Genomic DNA, 18,235 nt, shown 5'->3' with positions numbered 1-18,235 from the left:
GCTCTTTGTGGAAGCTCCTGGGCAAAGGCTCCGCATGATCCAAGGCACATCCAGGCAAAACTAACTCCATGGCTGTGACTCTGGGGTGATCAGTGATGATATCACCACTGATATTCCAGTGCGTGGGTTGAAGCAGTCTGCACCATCATCCCTCCTATTATGTACCACTTTGATGAAAACCACACGCCTCTTATCACCATCTCTATATGAAAAATAAACTGAGCTGAAAGCAAACCGCACTGAGAAGTTTGACTTCTGCAGCCTTGTACTCTAGATTGCCCTGTTGTAGGTTTGTTTGATAAGTACACATAGTCTAGCTAAGCTTTTAGGGGACAGCAGTTTCATATCAGCTTTCACTGAAAGTTTTCCAGTTTTCACTGGAAGCTGTTGTTGGTTTTTTATTTACAGTTAGCATTTAGGTCCTATGTTCATGTAGAATTTAATGGTGGAATCAAGCTATAGGTGAACCTATGGATTTAGTCATTCTGGAATTTTCTCTTCACTCCACTCACTCCCTATTTCTTTATTGTTTTTCCACCACTTTTATTTTATAGGAAATAACTGCCACTACAATAGATTACAATCTTCTCTTTTTATAGAATATAAAAATAATGGCTACATCGGAGTTATCCTTCCTCTTCCTCATGATCTACTCATGGTAGAAATGCAGGGCATGCTTCTGAGACAGGTTACGAACACATCTTGCCTTGAAAACAAAGTTGGTACCTCTCAGCAGGGATGATTAAAAGCTTTAAAACATACTGTAATTTGACTCAACTATCTTTCATTATAAAAGATTCTAGTTATCCTGAAACATAATAACTTTGAGAACTGCAAAAAATTTTTCAAAGAACAAAAGCCTAGAGAGAGAGAGTAGCCGAAGGTGCAAATGATTTGAATATTTTGTATTAATAAAATACTGTTACTCTTAATAAAGAGGTAAAATAAAACAGTGCTCATACCGTGCATCTTCCTTCACTTAAATCTGCAATAGTAGCATTGCTCACTGGCCTGATTCTGTGGCATGCTGAGGGGTTCCCGCAAAATGCTGAGCTGAAATTCTTTGTGATTATCTGAAATCTTATCTGGAGCTTGTCCAAAGAATAAAGCTATGTGAAAAGCATACCTGGACTTATACAATGACAAACTAAAATCTTATATACATAGATTATGCATATTGACCACTACATTATTATAACATAACTGTGTAAAAACCCTTTTGATAGCTTGTTGATAACTTGACTTCATGTAATTTAACTGACCCCTATTTGCTAAGATAGCGTGTAAGCCAGTGTTTGGAAGGGAGCCAAAAAAAAAGAGAGGGAGGAGAGAGAGAAATCAAATTAAACTGTAAATCTGTGGTGGGCATAGGTTTAGCAAGCAGCACAGAACATATGGAACACAGAATCCAGTGCTATTTCTTGGAAAAACTAGTATTAAACTAAGGATAAATGCCTGAGCCAAACAAACTACAACATCTTTTTCAGTTCCTAAATACATAATATGACAAAGAAACAAAATTTTAAAAAAGTGTTCCACTGCTAAGCAGCACTTTGTAACTGATATAACAAGAAGTATACTTGCCATTTTAGTTTATTAGTCATATTGCAACTGAAGATGAAAGTTAATGTTCTCCAGTAAAAAAAAAATCCTGTGACCTTAAATTGACAGTCCTGTCTACCTTAATTGCAGCAGAGGGTGAAAAAAAAGTTACTGAAATCCAGAACGTTAGAATGAGACTAAGTAATGCGGTAAGCGCAAATCTACCTTGTCAAACTCCTCTCAGTACTACACAGCACTATTAATAAAATGCATTACTTTAACTAATTACACATATTTGAGCATTCATCATCCCCAGTTTATTACTTCTGTAACTCTGCAATTTAGGATGTCGAGCCACGTCCCTCCACCGCACATCCCGTAACCTACATCAGTGCATACCCACACGGACCTCATCAAGTAGCCAAAGAGTTGCCCTTTCACTGCAAGCAAGTGACTAATATCTAAGCTGGCTCTAAAGAAAGACACTTTTCATAATCGCCCAGCAATCTGCTAAGTGAAAACATATGGATAGGCTTAGGTAAAGCCTGCCAGGGGTCTTTAGTGAATGGAAAACAGGTGCTGAGTTCTGTGCCATGTAATACCCCATTTACCGTTAAGTCCAAAGGTTACAGGACTAATAGCTGCCTTGTGGTAATCAGGGAAAGCAAAGACACTGGCCATGGTCAAACATCTGGGACATATTTTACATACTTGCAACATATGCTTCAGTTTCAATTAAAGTGAGGCTTTGGCACATTTATTAATCTTTTTACTTTTATCGCATAAGAAGACCCATTTACCTGACTGTTCTATTATACCGTATGAAAAAACAGAGAAATAATAAAAGCCAGAGGCCACTACCAGCTGGTGTTACAAAATGTGCATTTGTTTTCTCACACAACTTCATTTTGCACATAGCTTTAAGAAAACACACATATGAATTAAAATAATACAAAACTGCACCCTTCCACTTCGACAAAAAGATGTAAGAGGAACAGCTCTAGTTGACAGAGTGTGTCTAGTGCACCAAAAAGGAAAACACACCCTACCAGCTTCTAATGACGAACAACTCAGTCCTAACTACGCGCCTACGTTTTACAGTTTAGCCCAGTGCAAAATAATGCCCACTGCAAAGGGTACTGAGTATACATGGTAGTCCATACACGCTTATTTTAAAAAGCGTAATTTTCTTTCCCATTCAAACAGCATATTCAATCACGAGAACTCAGAATGTTTGCAATAATGAAGACAGCTTTGAATTTATGAAAATCAGCCTAAACACCTTCTGTATGGAAAGACAGCTCTTAAATATTCAATAAAAGGGCTCACTGAATGCACACGGCAACGTCAGTACTCTCTTTTATTCAACCTTGGTAGCTAGATCTAGAAAAATGTTTGAACTCTGGTGTCAATTTGAGGAAGCTGAATATTAGATCACAACACTGAAACCTAGAGTGCTATTTCTAATTGGGTGCATTTTGTCCAGCATCTGTTAATCGCCAGAGAATTGAGGGGTGGGGGGCTGACCCCTGCCCTCATCTTCCCTTTTAAAGGAGTTTGTTTAGCAATTTCCAAAAACCACCAAGCAGTAACTACACAGGCTGGCTTAAACTACAAGCAGTCAAGCACTATTCTTTGTGAACTAATCACAGTTATTAAAATACCCAGGAATACACACTCTACTGGGATGATACTTTTGCACCAGCTCTAATAATAAAGCAGGAAGAAACGGGAGAAAATGGCTTCAAATGGATGGCAGATCAGTGTTTATCAGAAGAGAAATGATGATTCAAAGCCAACACGTTGAGTTAAAATACAAGCTCTCCACAGCTACATGACTGACCTTTGCAATAAATCATATATTTTATTGCCAGAAGTGTATGCTCACATCATTTAGTGTTAAAAACCATCACATACATGTTTTGTAAAAGAAGGTTTTGTTACTACAGTGTTTGCCGATTCTGAAATGATGTAGCTAACGATTTAAGTGATGTATAGAAGAATTTCACATAATAACTTTCTATCAATTGTAAAATGTTTGAGCTGGCAATGGAATGAGGAAAATACTCTTTTTTTTATCATCTCTCAGGTCTTAGGTGTTAGCTAACAGAAAAATAATCATTCAGGGGATTAACTAATCACAGTGAATTTTCTGACATTTCAAATGCTGCTGCCAGCGTATGAATTCTTACAGTGGTATATAACTGTACATCTCAACTAGAAACAAAGGTCAAGGGCATAAATTAAGATACACTGTTTTTCTCCTCACAAAAAAAAAAGAAAATCATGGCTTTACTACAACAGAAGTGGGGGAACATCTGTGAAGGTAAAATCATCTGTATTTTAATTCAGAGTCCTTGTAAAATTATCTGTTTTTTTCCCTTTATCTCATCTTCCACAAACACCACCTTCCCGGTAGGAAAACACCAGCAACAGCGGGGCCGCCTTGACGGCACTCGTCTCACCAGAAGGCTGTCCCGCCAGCCCTAGCCACCGCTGCAGCGGTGCAAGGTCATTCTAATTTCTTCTCTCCGGTTTCTCCCTCTCCCTGGGGGACAGCCAACCCCAGCAGTCCCATAGCTGGGCTCGGTAAGAGGTGGCAATGAGCTGTTATTTACTGCGGTTGCAATCCTCAGCCCAACCAGCAGCCGCCACGCCGAACCGCGTTCGCTCAGAGAGCCGAACGGTCGGCCACAGCGGCCCGGCTTGCTGGGCCTCAGTGCCGACTTCAGGTCGAGTGGACCTCCCAGAGGACTGTGATCATTTACATGTCGTACAGAGCGCCACACTTCTTCTACCAAGTAATTCTTTGAAAATCACGGACGTCAATATCCCGTCTTTAACCAGTATGGAGTTGCTATTTCTACACCGTTTTTCCCCTGAAGTGCAGCCCTATTTGTAATACTCAAGACAGGACAAATTTTTGTCCTTCAAAAACAGTTGTCACTGCAGTTATCTTCACAAGACCTATCAAGTTCCAGACAGGCTGAATTATTTTTGTTCCTGGCAGAAAAAATATTTGACCCAGCTTTGGACCAAGGGAAAAAAAAAAAAGAAAAGAAGGCAGGATTTATAGTCCTCTATCCTTTCCTGCAACACACTGTAGCATTGTTAGGATGATAAACAGCTCTGTCCAATTTTCTGGACTAAAACACTTCAACTCCTTTTTTAACTGTCTGTAAAAACAGTGTCATGTCTAAATTCTCCCATCCCCAGATACCCAAGTGCTAGGAAAGATAATTACCTTGTCATCTCTGTCATCTTCTTCTTCCTCGTCCTCTAGCATGTCCTCCACTACCTGCAGACAGAAACAGTAGTAGTTGTCATGATTTAAAAAGGAAGAGTTTTGTTCTGTCAATTCTAAACCTTTTGTAGATGAAAACTTTATTAACATTTGAAATAAATGCACAGAAGGAAAATGTACAACTAGGAAAAAACACTTGATCTAGAGATTCAAATTTAGGAAAGTGTTATAGCTTTAATTGACCTACATTAGGGAATTATATACTGAAAACCTTTCCTGTACAAAATGCTTGCTTGACAATTTAAGTATTTAAAAGGTAGTTCAAAATTCAATGTATGATTGTTTTAACTAAAGGAATTCTTTGTCAGCTCCACTGGTGCCTAGGCAGCACACACAAATGCTTGCTTTAAATTTACTGTTACCTACAGAAACGTGCAACATTTTAAATAGAATTTACAGCATTCACCAAGACATTTTTGAGGAATACAAAGCTGGGAATAAATTCATAACTAGCTTATCTGCTTATGATCTACAATGATGATATATACCATATGCTCTATCAGCATTAGCACTATGTTTCTTAATAGTGATTTTATACAATCTGTGCATCTAACTTCCTGCACATTCAGAGCTAGCTGCAGTTGCCACATGTCTGTATCTATGTATTTTTCCATTTAAAGTCTTTTCAGTCTAACACTATGAAATATACACATACATTCAATTCATTCTCCAAATATTAGTAATTATTAATCACAACATGAGCATGAAATGAACCACTATTACATCTAGTTTACAGAGAGATTAAATGACTTTCCGAAGATGGTCAGTGGCAGATTCAGACTTAAAACCCACAAATCCCTCTCTCATAACACCGTGATCAAGTCTTCAGCCTACCCTACGGGGAAAATGCTCTGTTGGTGGAACTGAAATAAAGTTGTACCTCCTTATAACCAGAAAATAATGTGGCTCTTTCTTTACATCATTATTTATATGTAAGTACTTACTAGGATGTAAGAACATCCATAATGAAGGTCAGCAAAGATCCACCTAGCCCAGTGTCATATTATGGATGCAAAAAGTGTACACTAGGGATTATATAATATGTATAAAAAGGACAAGAGAAGGAAAAACTCTTTGATTAATACTTTGGCCTATTTTACAGACTTGCCACCAAATAAAATGATAGTTTCGATGTAGGTGAAGCTACAAACAGTTTTAGTTCACTTGTCATTTAAGACAACACATTAAAATTATAACTTCATAATCACCCCCCCAAACACAGGACATTCTCTTCAAGTCCAAATCCATGTCCAAGAACTAAACGGACTTTAACACTATCCAAGAGCCAAATTCAGGAAAGAGAAGAACTTAAAAAAGTGTGTTTATCAGATGCCTTTCTCTGAGTTAGCTCAACCATCAAGAAAGCCCCAGTTAATCATGTTTCATGGGCCCACGCAAAATGTAAACAACACATAGATCGATTTAACATGCACAGAGCACTCTGCATACATGCAAGTCAACTGCACAGTTCAAAACATTTCCAGTTTCAACTGCTCATTCTTGTGTGAACCCAGTCCCAAAACACCTCTAACAACGAGCCTGGGACTTTGGAGGGGAAGGAGCCTCCAATTCTGTCTACTGGCTACTCTGTCCTGGAGCTTAGAATCAAAAGAAAGATTAGAAACACAAAGAAACAGTGAAGAGTCAGCATGTCCAAAAGCCCAAGGAAGAAGCATGACCCGAGCAATTAAGGAACAATTACTCTTGAATTCCTTCCTGCCCAGAAGAACAATTTTATCAGGAGGAGCCTGACTGACCGAATCTTCTGCAGCCTCTGACCTGATGCCAGCCAGGCAGACGTATTTGTGAATCCCCTCAGGCTGAAGAAGGAATCAAGGCTGGGCTCTAGCCGCTATCCGTGAAGAAATAGCCTCCCTCACCAGTTTCTCCTCTGTTTCCCATTTAGGCCAGCTCTGCTCCACTTCCTAAAGAAAGGGGATTGGAGATAGTGCCCAGAAGTTTGGGATGGTCACACCTCTCAGCACTGAGAGAGGGAAATGTTGAGAACATGTTGTCGAAATGCTTGTCAGCTCCTGCTTAGCTCAGTACGCCACTTTACGCATCCCATTTGGAGGCATCGGAGAGGTCCTATCTTCATGGACCTCTCTGTGGAAGCCAAGGCGTTCTCAGTTTCCCATGCACCTGCATCACCTTCTTGTTCCTCTGCTCTCTTGGTAGCTCACCACCATCTTCCCTGGGCTGTTCCGAGTGTTTGGGGAGCTGAGCTGTAAATCACATCACTGGACTGATTGAGTTCTTCAAAAAAACCCACCCCAAAACTTTTGAGCGGATGGTTTCAGTGACCCAGTTTACAGGGCAGCTCCAGGAACACTGGCATCAGCTCTACTGAGGCGAACTGAGAAGAGAGGACAAAAACAAGCTGTTAAAGGCTGCAGCAAGATGGAAACCCTCTTAAATCAGTTTTGCCACACACACAGAAGTCTGTAATTACATCATTAGGTGACTAAAGCCCAAGGTATAAACCTGAAACTGTTGACTCAGATACTGCCTACGCCTGGAGCTGACTAAACTCACTAGGTCTCTTACTTTTCAACATTAATATTCCCCAGACACTTAAAGATCTCTTTTATGTACATCCAGAAATTCCTTGTCTTGACAGGATTGAACAGCAGAATGCTTATCTCACATTAGCGCTAAAGTTAGCACGGAGACAATTAGTTGAATTGGAAACCTCTAAAATTGTTGCAAACGATGGCACCTCACTGAAATCACTTGCATGACAATACCCATTCTAAATTATCCTGATAATAATACTTCAAACTCACACTTTTTTTCCTTCCCCATCTAATGATCTCAAACTACTTTACAAGCTCCTATAGAAGAATTTTAACTTGTTCAAAGGACGTAAAAAGCCCTTTGAAATCACTTCAAGCCCGGGACTAAGCCCAGATTTCCAGCTCCTCCATCCCATTTTTTAATTCAAAAGCCACTACCAGTCTATGCTCTTGTTCTAGGTTAGTCATATCATCAATGACATTGAGCTTTAGAGTATTGAATTGTCGGGAAAGGAAAACAGAATTTTATTACTGTAGCAAAATAAAATGTAGTAAAAGTGTTCCTATGCCCACGATGCATAAATGAATTCTTTGAAGTATATGAAACTTAGCCCATGCTTTCACTTGTTTTGAAATTCAAAAGGAAGAGTTAAAAGAAAAAAAACCCATGAACATTCAGACAGTACGGACACAATAACACAATTTTTCAAACCACCAAAACAAGTGCTTTCAGAACTTTGACACAAATTAAAACAACAAACGTAGATTCTTCATAATCTTATGATATATGAAGAACAGGTACACCGAAGCCTTACAAAAGCCGTATACTGAAGTACAATCTGTTCCTGCAGAACAAAGCAAGGCTGTTCAAGAGAGGTACAGTGAATCTGAGCAACAGATTTCAGTTTAACATTGCAGTAAGAATACTGCAGGGAAAAAAGGCACAATGGAATTTTTTCTCCTTTGATTCTGCCTCGTTGCTATTCAAATAAAGTGCCCATGTGCTGCTTTGGTTTGAAGGAACGCAGTAGTTATTTGGATCTCTATGTCAAGCATTGTACCTGGGGGAGGTATGATGGGGGGAGGGAGGAGACAGGGGAGGAGGTAGAGGAGAGAGAGGGAGGACAGGAAAAAGCATATGAGGATAAAATGAAACATTAGAGTTATTTTATTAAAAGTTCTATGGCAAAAATCTTAGATTGCCCCTAGAATACTCACTCTAAATTATGCCTTCCGATACCTTGCTAGAAATCAAGTAGTATTAATCAAACAAAGGAAGGGCACTGGGGAAATCAGAAAGATCTAATGCAAGCAGTTAAAAGTGACATGACCTTCTGTAATGTCACTTGTCACAGACTTATATGCCGCATACTGGTAGAAGGTCTTGAAAGAACTTGTTTCTTGGTACTGTCCCTTGAATGCAATACTAATACAGATGACATTTTAAAAAACACACGTAGATGGTCTCAAATACGGCATGTCAGCTACTTCACGGCCAAACAGTAAGCAGGTGATGTTTAAATGTTGCAAAGTAAGATCCTTCCTGTGCAAAATAGCCCTATTAAAAGCTTATTAATGAGAAGGAACGTGCAGTCTAATTCCTACGTACTGCCATCATTCCTGGTCTACTCCCACCCTCTTTGAGGAACTCACTCTATAAATACTGTATGATTCATCACCCATGGGAGATGTTTGGTCGCAGCAGCAGCTAGGCTACACCAGGTCACCAGAAGGAACCACAACCACCAAGTTTGCAGGCTGAAGAAAACTCCGGTGTTTGTGGGCTAGAATGCGGTCTTTTGAGGAAGCTGACAATGAAGTACAACTTGCATTTATCCTAAAAATGATCTATTGACTGAAAAACAGGATAGGATTTCTGAGAAAAGAATTCATTTTGACTTCTAGCCTCAACACCTGCAAAGTATGGTTTGATTCCAGTTATTTACAAGCATGTTGAACCAAAACCCCATGAGAGAACTTTAAAACACCTCCTGGACCTAAAGACACTGTGGAAAAATGACACACTGAAACTTAACACTGCTTTTAACGAAAGGTCCCTCTCTCTTGGTATCAGCCTGCCGTTTCTCATACGAAATGTGCAAACCGCAAGTCACTCCATGAATTGTCTTCTGTTCTAATTTCTTTGGCTGATCCAACTGAAACAACTGCACAGAAGATACTTCGATGTCTTTACGTGTTAACAATACCAGATATCTGCTCTGCACTAATATGCCAAATAAAGAAAAAATAGAAGGAGAGGCACTACCGGATTGCAGATAACCCGTTACCTTAATATTCTTCTTTAATGTGAAGCAACGCCCCAGGCCTGCCATTAGCACCTCTCTAGATTTGCTTATATCTTACTTGATGCAGTTCTTCAAACACAGGGGGTTTCAAATGCCAAACAGAAAAAAACACTTTTTATGCTATATCATGTTATGGTATCAAAATATCTGCGGACATTTGTATTTCCACATAAAGGTATTAACATTCATAAGACAAAATAAAAGAGAGAATGACATTTGGTTCCGAATTAAACACATTTTAGATGTGCAATGAATGTGATACTGTTCGGGACTGTCTGGATTTCATGTTAATTCGTACTGTCCCAACATAAACTGTACCCTATGTTTGTGCGTCACTTAATTCAGTGTTTATGTGTAAATGTAACATAAAATTGTGCAGTGTGTATGGATTAAGAAGGATGCATAAAACCACTTGGGCCTCTCAGGTCATTTCCAAGTACTTGAAGTCGAAGCAAAGACGTCCATTGTCAATAAGCCCGCTATAGCGGCAGTTTTGTGCTCATTTTCACAACATGACGTCTGTCTCTTTCATGGAATTGTCGAGGAGAAACTTTACAGGAGATACAGCTTAATTAAAATGTCCACCTTTTTTATACCACGTTTATAAGGAAAATAAAAATCAAATTAACAGATTCTGATTTAATAGTATATCTGGAATACAACTGATCCTGATTTATACTATTAATGTTTTGACCTTGGGGTATTTAATCTGCAGTAATCATCAAGATAACTGAACCACTAGATGTAATAATAATTAGCGTGATAAGCTTGCCAGTGAGGTTGAATATATTGCAGTACAGAAGACAGCAGACTAAAAAGAAAAGCACTAGTACTTTACTGCTAAAATACTTCCTGATTTTTACAGAGACACTCAAATACAATTATTTCTTACAGAATGCATTTTGTTAGCTTATTCTGGGAAGCGCTCATGTTGTAATTTAGCCTGATTCTTAATAGGAAATGAGACTTTAATATGGCTATCAGATGCCTTTTGATGCATGCTACTGATTACATGTAGTTCTGTAATGTCAACAACAGAATTTTTATGTGCAGTATAATAAATTTCTTGGCAACATGCATGGGCAGTAAATACAGTTTATTATACAAGAACATGTAACCTTTTTCCTGTTGTCAGCTTTTTATGCCCCCAATATTCAGTTGCCAACCAGTAGTTAAGACTAAGTCATTTTTAACATAAAAAAGGCACAAGCAGTAGGCCTTTTTCACTGTATTTCTTTCAATATTTGGTTCTCATTTATTTTAGCTCTTTCTTGTATTTACACAATGCACTGTGAACTGAATATTAGGAGTTTATTTGAAGTATGTCTCCACCTAAAGGCTTCAACATGTACTGTACCCTTGAAATGACAGATATCTTTTAGAATGCTTCATTTTTAGTTCAGCAGAACGAAAAAAAATGTTCTTTGCCTGACTAAGTATCAATGGCAAGTTTACTGTGCAGGACTACTAAAAAATAACACCTTCACAAAGTTTTGTGAGCTAGAATTCTTGGGCAAAACCTCATGACAAACTATCTTATTAACAACACAATGGCTCAATATTGGTTTTTCACTGTTATTGTTACTTCTCTTCAAATAGTTTTCAGATTCTGGTAGGACCACATACGCTTCTCTTATAAAACAGCATTTATCCAAATAATTTTAAGCTTGTAGGTGTGACACAGTTGATTACATTCAAATATGGAGCTGACAAGCTTTTTGGTAGAAAAAAGCTGTGTTACGTATTTTAGGTGACAAGGTACATAATACACATATTATTGTAATCTCAGTTAATCCCCCCCCCCAGGTATTGATACATTTCGGTAAATACATTAAAACGGCAGTACAATCTCAAAGTCCTTAAAGTCTAGGCTGAGTTAACATGTGCTAAAGCAAAAGAAAACGAAACCAAAGATGAACAAAAATCTCACATAACTATGGGAATTTTTACCACAAACTAAACTTATGTTAGTTTATATAATATTGATTATTTATAATAGCCACTACAACCTGTCAAGTGAATCTTGTTGCCATGTAAATCTTGATGCAAATGTAAAAAAAAAAATCATTAAAACAGCCTCATAGAAAAAAGGCCTCTATGTGCAGTGAACTTCCATTTTATTTTAGATGCCCACAATATTGGAAGACTATATTTGAAAAAATGTGGCAAAATCGAAATGAAAAAATCAGTTGCTTTATGACAGAAAAAACCCCAAGTTTTTTAAATGCTGGAGATATCTAGGGTGGGGTTTTGGTTTTGGGGTTTTGTCTTCAGGTGACCAAAACCAGCCAAAATATTCCAATTCTGTAGTGCATTTGTTTTTTGTAACTGCTACTGGGATGAGAACAGCCACGCCGTTTTAGCAAGGGGTTACTACATAGGCTGATACTGTATGTAAACCTCTGAGGCAGGGATTCTAACTGCAGTGCAGGCAGCCTCTTCTAACGGTAGCCCAGATCGCCACTTGCGGTATTACATTCTATTATGCTGCAGGAGAGAAATTCTTTCTGCCCAACTTCTATCTTTATAGTGTAGTGTGTGGCTGTTAAATTAGTGCATAATGCATTTAAAATATTTATAGTACCAACACTTAGTTAAATAACCTTTATGTAAGATTTATGTTGATTTGTTCATTTCTCATTTAATGGCAAATTATGAAGAGCATGTTTCATAAAGATAATTCTCCATTTAAATTCAGCAGGCCATTAAATATTAAAATTATGTTTCTGATGCAATCTAGAGCAAATTTGTCCAGCTTCAGCGATTATTTGTACTCATAAAAATTAGACTTGATTAATAAAATTTAAATGCTTGATTAAGCTGACATTTTCATGTTTCTTTTCTGATTTATTAAAAAAAAAACCCTGTCCCATAGTGGGGCACTATAGTGTATTTTTCCTCCTGACTATATGGATAGCATAGAAAGAACAAACAGCTGCATGAAGACAGCAATGGTTCTCAGCAGACTACTTAATATTCAGGCACGTGTTGCCGGTGGTCTTTGTGCTCTGATAGCACCCAGACTGAACGCGCAAACAGATGATGACCTGTTTGCAGCAGTCTTTCTAACCTTTTATTGATGATAACAAGTGGAGAGCAAGTTTGCGATTCTGATTAATTTGGCAAAAGTAAGGCAGCTGCACATTGTAAGAAAAGCTCGTGGACTTTGCTGCACCGTTCAGAGTGATGTGCTGATGGCCATCTGGCTCACTTTCTCTTTCGAGGTGCAGAGGAGAACGTTAGTTAGTGGTTAGAAAACATAAGGTAAAATCCTTTCTGTGTGACGTTGAAAATAATTCTATAAAAACAATCGTATTTTCCTTACTTTTAGAGGTGTCATAAATCAGACTTTACATACATATTGTTCTACGCCTAAGTCTGTATTCTCCCACCAGCCCTGTGTTTTGGAGATTTTGTGGCTGCTGATGCTGCTATCAGACCAGAGGCAAAACAAAGCCAAGTTGTAATTGCCAACCTGACAACCCCCTTTTGTATCATCTTGTGCAAATGACATAATCCAGACACTCTAGCTAGAATACAGGGAGAATTATGTCTATTTTTGCCATACATTCATAGCAAGAATTTAGTCCTCAGCAGAAATCACTGCTGGCTCCCTGGCAGAAGAGGACTTCTGGACTTCAAGCACAACCCCCTCAGTACTGCACAGGCAATGGATCTGAAGCACTTGGTGCTTGTCCTGTATTCAGTTGCAGATGAAACCCTTTGAAACCCTTTCAAACTAAGAACTTTATGGACTCATGCTTCCACGCTTTAAGACCATAATGTGAAGAAACACAGAAAAATCAAGTTACTACCTTGTTTATTTGCTTGGTAACTCAGCTTTCAATTTGCAGGAGAACCAGTGGTTAGAGTCAGACACTTTCCTGGTGGGGCTGGTTTCTGTATTGAATGTACAGCAAAGTGGCACTCTCTGCCTCAAACAGGAGCAGCAACAAATTCACCAGAATCTCTGACAGGGACTGTTGCCTTGCCCCCAGAAGAAAGGGATTTGGACTTTAAGCAGAAAAGCTCTTCTAGCTGCAGCTGAGCTGGGGTTGCACAACAAACTCAAGCTTGTCATGCTTACCACCCTTTCTTGAGGAAAGAAGGAATCCAATGACATGGATATATTCGTAAGCACCCTTCTTCCCATCCCCCCTTCTGTTTTCCTTCATGTGGTAATTTCCAGAAAACACATAAAGACAAATTAAAAATCTGAGTATATATATCACATTGGAGAACTATATTGAAAGTACCCACAGAAACTCAAAAAATTTGAGTTAAAATCTCAAAATGAAAGGTTGCCTTTAACAAAAGTTATTTTTCTTCTATTCTCAAAATTTCATCCTAAACATGTCCAGCTCTAACTTTTAATAGAAACATATACTCTAGAAACACAAGTCATCAAAGCCTATTTCGCAAAAAATCTCCAGTGAAATTAAAAGATGTATTGTGCCATTTTATATCACTCTTACAAGATTAATAATATGTGTATATACTCTATTATACAGATTCATAAGAATTTGTGTATGGCACATTAACTCCCAGCTGCTCACCATCATTTTCTACGCAATGACATGTGCAACTTGAAACTTCAAGAGGAAATTAGCTATTTAATATTTCCTTAAAGGCTCTAAGTATTAACTATAAATGCAGGATGTGAACTGAAGTGATTAAACCTCTTCTCCATAGGGGTATATATGGCAGAAGAACATTCACAGGTAACTCCAGGCATGTGCATTGTTCTTCTATTAAATTTTAAATTGCTTGGGAAAAAACCCTAACAAATAATAGACCAAAAGGAGAGAAGGATTAGTATCTTCAGTCAGAGAATCACAGAGCGGCAGAGGTTGGCAGGGACATCTTGAGATCAATCCCCCTACTCAAGCACAGATCACGTCCAACCCCCCTACTCAAGCAGGGTCACCTCTGAGCACGTTGCCCAGGACCATGTCCAGTAAGGTCTTGAACAACTCCATGGATGGAGACTCCACATTCTCTCTGGACAACCTGGTCCTGGGTGTGACCACACTCACAGTAAAAGTGCTTTCTTGTGTTCAGATGGAATTTTGTGGATTTCGGTTTGTGCCCGTTGATACCGTCCTGTCACTGGGAACCACTGAGAAGTGCCTGTCTCTCTTTTCTTCTGCTCCCTTCAGCTATTCATACACATCGTCAAGATCCCCGAGCCTCATCTTCTCCAGAGCAGTCCCAGCTTGCTCATCCTCTCTGTGTAGGCCAGATGCTCCGATCCCTTCACCATCTTCCCTTTGCTGGGCTGAAGTGCAACTCCCCCTCCTTGCCTTCCCAGCCTGTCCTGACTAAAAGCCTGTATACATCCATTGCACGCTGGAGGTGAGAGCAATCCCACCATGTCTCCGTGATCATGCATGCACGTAGACCTTTTAACTCCGACTGGCTCCTATGCTGTGCACACCGATGTACAGGCACTTCAGGGAGAGACCCCCTGGCATGCTGGCTTCCCAGAAAGGGTGTCAGAGCTTCTTCCAGAGCCACATTTCCTCATTTGTGTGCCTACACCTGGGGCGGCCCCCCTCTGCCCTGTTTGGTTGGTTTTGAGGTCTCTCCTGTCCACTTCACCCTGCACCCAACTCAGACCACCACTTCCTCACTTGATTGTGGGTCATCATCACCTCCCTCCCCCATCATTTCTAGTTTAATGCTCTCCTCATCACATTGGCCAGCCTTTTGGGAAAGAAGATTTTGCCCCACTTGGTGAGGTGGATCTTGCCTCTTCCTAGCAGTCCTCAATCCTCAAGGAGGATCCCATGGTTGTAAAAACCAAGTCCCTGTTGTCAATAACAGCTGCACAACTGGTTGTTGACCCACCAGATCTGTCCACTCCTCTTCCAGCCCCTCCTCCTCAATGGCAGTATCAAGGGGAAGACCACCTGGGCTCCCTGTCTGCCGCCTATTTAGTCAAGGAAGAACAAGAACTTGCAAGTGTCACCAGAGGAGATCCAATGTGCCTGTTACAGCAGTTAGGCGGTATGGCCCAACAGCTGAGAGGCAGTCACAGTTTGTCTTGATTGCGGGAGTCAGGATTACGTACACAGGGAAAAAAATAAATTGATAACTATGCAAAGCAGGTTTCATTTGCAACATGACGCGTTCCAGCCACAGCATCAACGGTTTCCTCTCAGGGAAGGGGGACCAGAGCAGCTGGAGAGTGTGAACATTTTTAATCACTTAGAGGGATTACCTGACCATTCCTTAAGTTAGGCAGCTCCAGGAGGCAGTCAGAACACAGCCTGCAGAAGCCACAGAAGTAGAAAAGCAGGAAAAAAAGAAGATTTTTTCCCACTAACTGCAGGCAGTTCTAGTAACTGTGACTTTTGCTTAGAAACAGAAGTGAAAAAAGGACCCCGGACAGCAGCGCTGCTGTTTTCTCCAAGCTATAAAGGTGAGGGTTTTTTATACAAGTGAAATGTTAAGTAGTTTCTTGAAAAGACTGAAAAGAAGCTTTAAACCCCAGCATACTTGCTGTTAGTTTGGATATATCTAGAAGTCTTTCAATTACAGCTGCGTGGGATGAACTTTTCTGTTCGCCCATCTATTGTAAGATGTGATTTGGGGCTCCCAGAGAGTCAAGGCTGCTATGAAACAAGCCAGCCCTTTGCTCTCACTCCACCCTTGCTCTCCCGGAGCATCCCGAGCGGTCTGTCACCGCGCCATGCTCCGCTACCCTGTACCGGCCACAGGCACAGGGCTCGCAATCTGCTGCATGGATCCAGTGCAGGGGACAAGTGCAGCGGGGACAGAAAAGTGGCAGCAGTTGACACCTCTCCTCTCCCTCAGAGGATGTGAAAACGATGCTGGAAAAAAGGCAGGGAGAAAAAATAAAAGCAGTAAGATCCACTCAGTTCTAGTCTTTGTGTTTAGGTGGTGATGGTTTAAGATGAGAACAGCCGTTGTGCTAAAAATAAATTATTTCGTGAGGTCAGGTATTTTGGAGTACGATCATAAGGAAGTGCAAGGATCCTTGGAGAAAGCAGCTAGGTAAGCTTCAGGCAAAAATGTTACTGCAAAATTCAGACGAAAGCATTAAGAATGCTATTTTAGTGATTTTTTTCCTTGCTTAATATTGGAAGTAAATATTTATTCTGCGATTTTTTACAGCTGCCACATGACTCAACGCCAGAAGTTCATTCATTTTAGATCAGTTCTGAACTCTCATAGGTTCATTTAGAGAACTGTCTGCTAAATCTACATCTATCTACATCCGCTTACACCAACATTTAATGCAAGAGTCTGTATTTCATGAAAGCCTATCTTTCAGAAACACAACTAATCTTGATCTAAGTGTATGAAAGATAGAGAATCCAATGCTTCTCTTTGAAGTTTGTGCCAGTGTTCAACAAAAACCACAATGACGATCAATTCTGCAAAGAGTCCAGCTGAATCCATGACAGCAATAGTGCCTAATACGCTGCTTCACCTCTCTGTCGGACTTTCCAATAGACTTATCTCCTGTTGGTAAATACGCTTGGGGCCCCTCCTTCCCCCAACCTCACTGCACTTTTAATTCAAGAAAGGACTTGCACATCTAACTTCTTAGGAGTCGGAGTAAATGGCAATAATCATTCTCACACTCAAATGAGCAGCGCAGGCTCATGTTATGACAGAGCAGCCCAGACCATTTGGCAGATGAATTATTCCAAAGAAAGTAAGTTCCAAACTACTTCAGAGAAACTGATGCCCAAGAGGACAGAGCAAACGAAACCTTGTCTATAGAGACAGTCAAACAAGGATGAGTGAAGGCTGGCCCATCTGCCACATCCAGACAGAAACTTAGTCATCGCTCTTTCATTGACCTGCAGAAGAGTGCAGTCCCTAATGCCTGAATGGCGACACAACTGAGAACTGTTTTCTTGTAGGGATATTACAATGGAAGCTAACTCTTCTGAGCTAGATTTGAAGGTCCCAAATTTAAGTATTTTCCACAGACATCACACAAGTATAAAGTGCAGACAGTTTTCAACTACGCTTGTTTAGCGTTAATTGAGTAAGAAAAGCTAACAAATATATTTATCTTTGTGTCTTATCATTAGCTTGAGGATTTCAAAGTAACTGCTAAAGATAGATGATATTCCTAAGATATGTAGTCAATGATTTCACTGAGGCACACAAGGAGACCCTGGAGACCTGAGAACAGAAGCCAGATCATGTGAATCCTGAAGCATTCTCTAGCCACTAGGAAACACTGCTTAATTAATTTAGTTAATATTTACACTCTCAATAGGAAAACAGAAATATTTAAATGACTCCTAATCTAATGATACTGTGCTAATGACCTGAGCTAAGGACTTGTGATATTACTGAAGATTTGTGAGTTAATTAGAAAGGCATCCAGTAAGTCTGCAGATCACTTCATAGAAGACAGGTGCTCATCATGATGATAACCAAGCTCAATTCATTAAAAATGAGGTCCCAACTTACTTCTGATAAAACCTAAACAAAAAATAGTTATTAACGGCACAGATACCAAATATTTGGGAAGAACATGACTGGTTGATACAAGCTGTATAGCTTGGTCTGAAGCAATC

General features: G+C 39.7%; 1 protein-coding gene across 1 annotated transcript in view; it reads right to left on the bottom strand.

Annotated features, from left to right (window-relative positions):
• The window catches only part of MCTP1 (multiple C2 domains, transmembrane 1), a 174,301-nt gene that overhangs the window by 32,395 nt on the left and 123,671 nt on the right, over nucleotides 1-18,235 (bottom strand). Inside the window, exon 15 of the mRNA XM_009572845.1 lies at nucleotides 4,787-4,840. Within this exon, the coding sequence (XP_009571140.1) occupies nucleotides 4,787-4,840 (54 nt within the window). The remainder of the gene's footprint in view (nucleotides 1-4,786; nucleotides 4,841-18,235) is intronic.

The sequence above is a fragment of the Fulmarus glacialis genome, unplaced genomic scaffold, assembly GCF_000690835.1.
Source record: "Fulmarus glacialis isolate BGI_N327 unplaced genomic scaffold, ASM69083v1 scaffold3802, whole genome shotgun sequence".
Taxonomy (NCBI): domain Eukaryota; kingdom Metazoa; phylum Chordata; class Aves; order Procellariiformes; family Procellariidae; genus Fulmarus; species Fulmarus glacialis.
The sequence above is the reverse complement of the archived record's forward strand: the minus strand, read 5'-3'. Positions and strand labels throughout refer to the sequence as shown.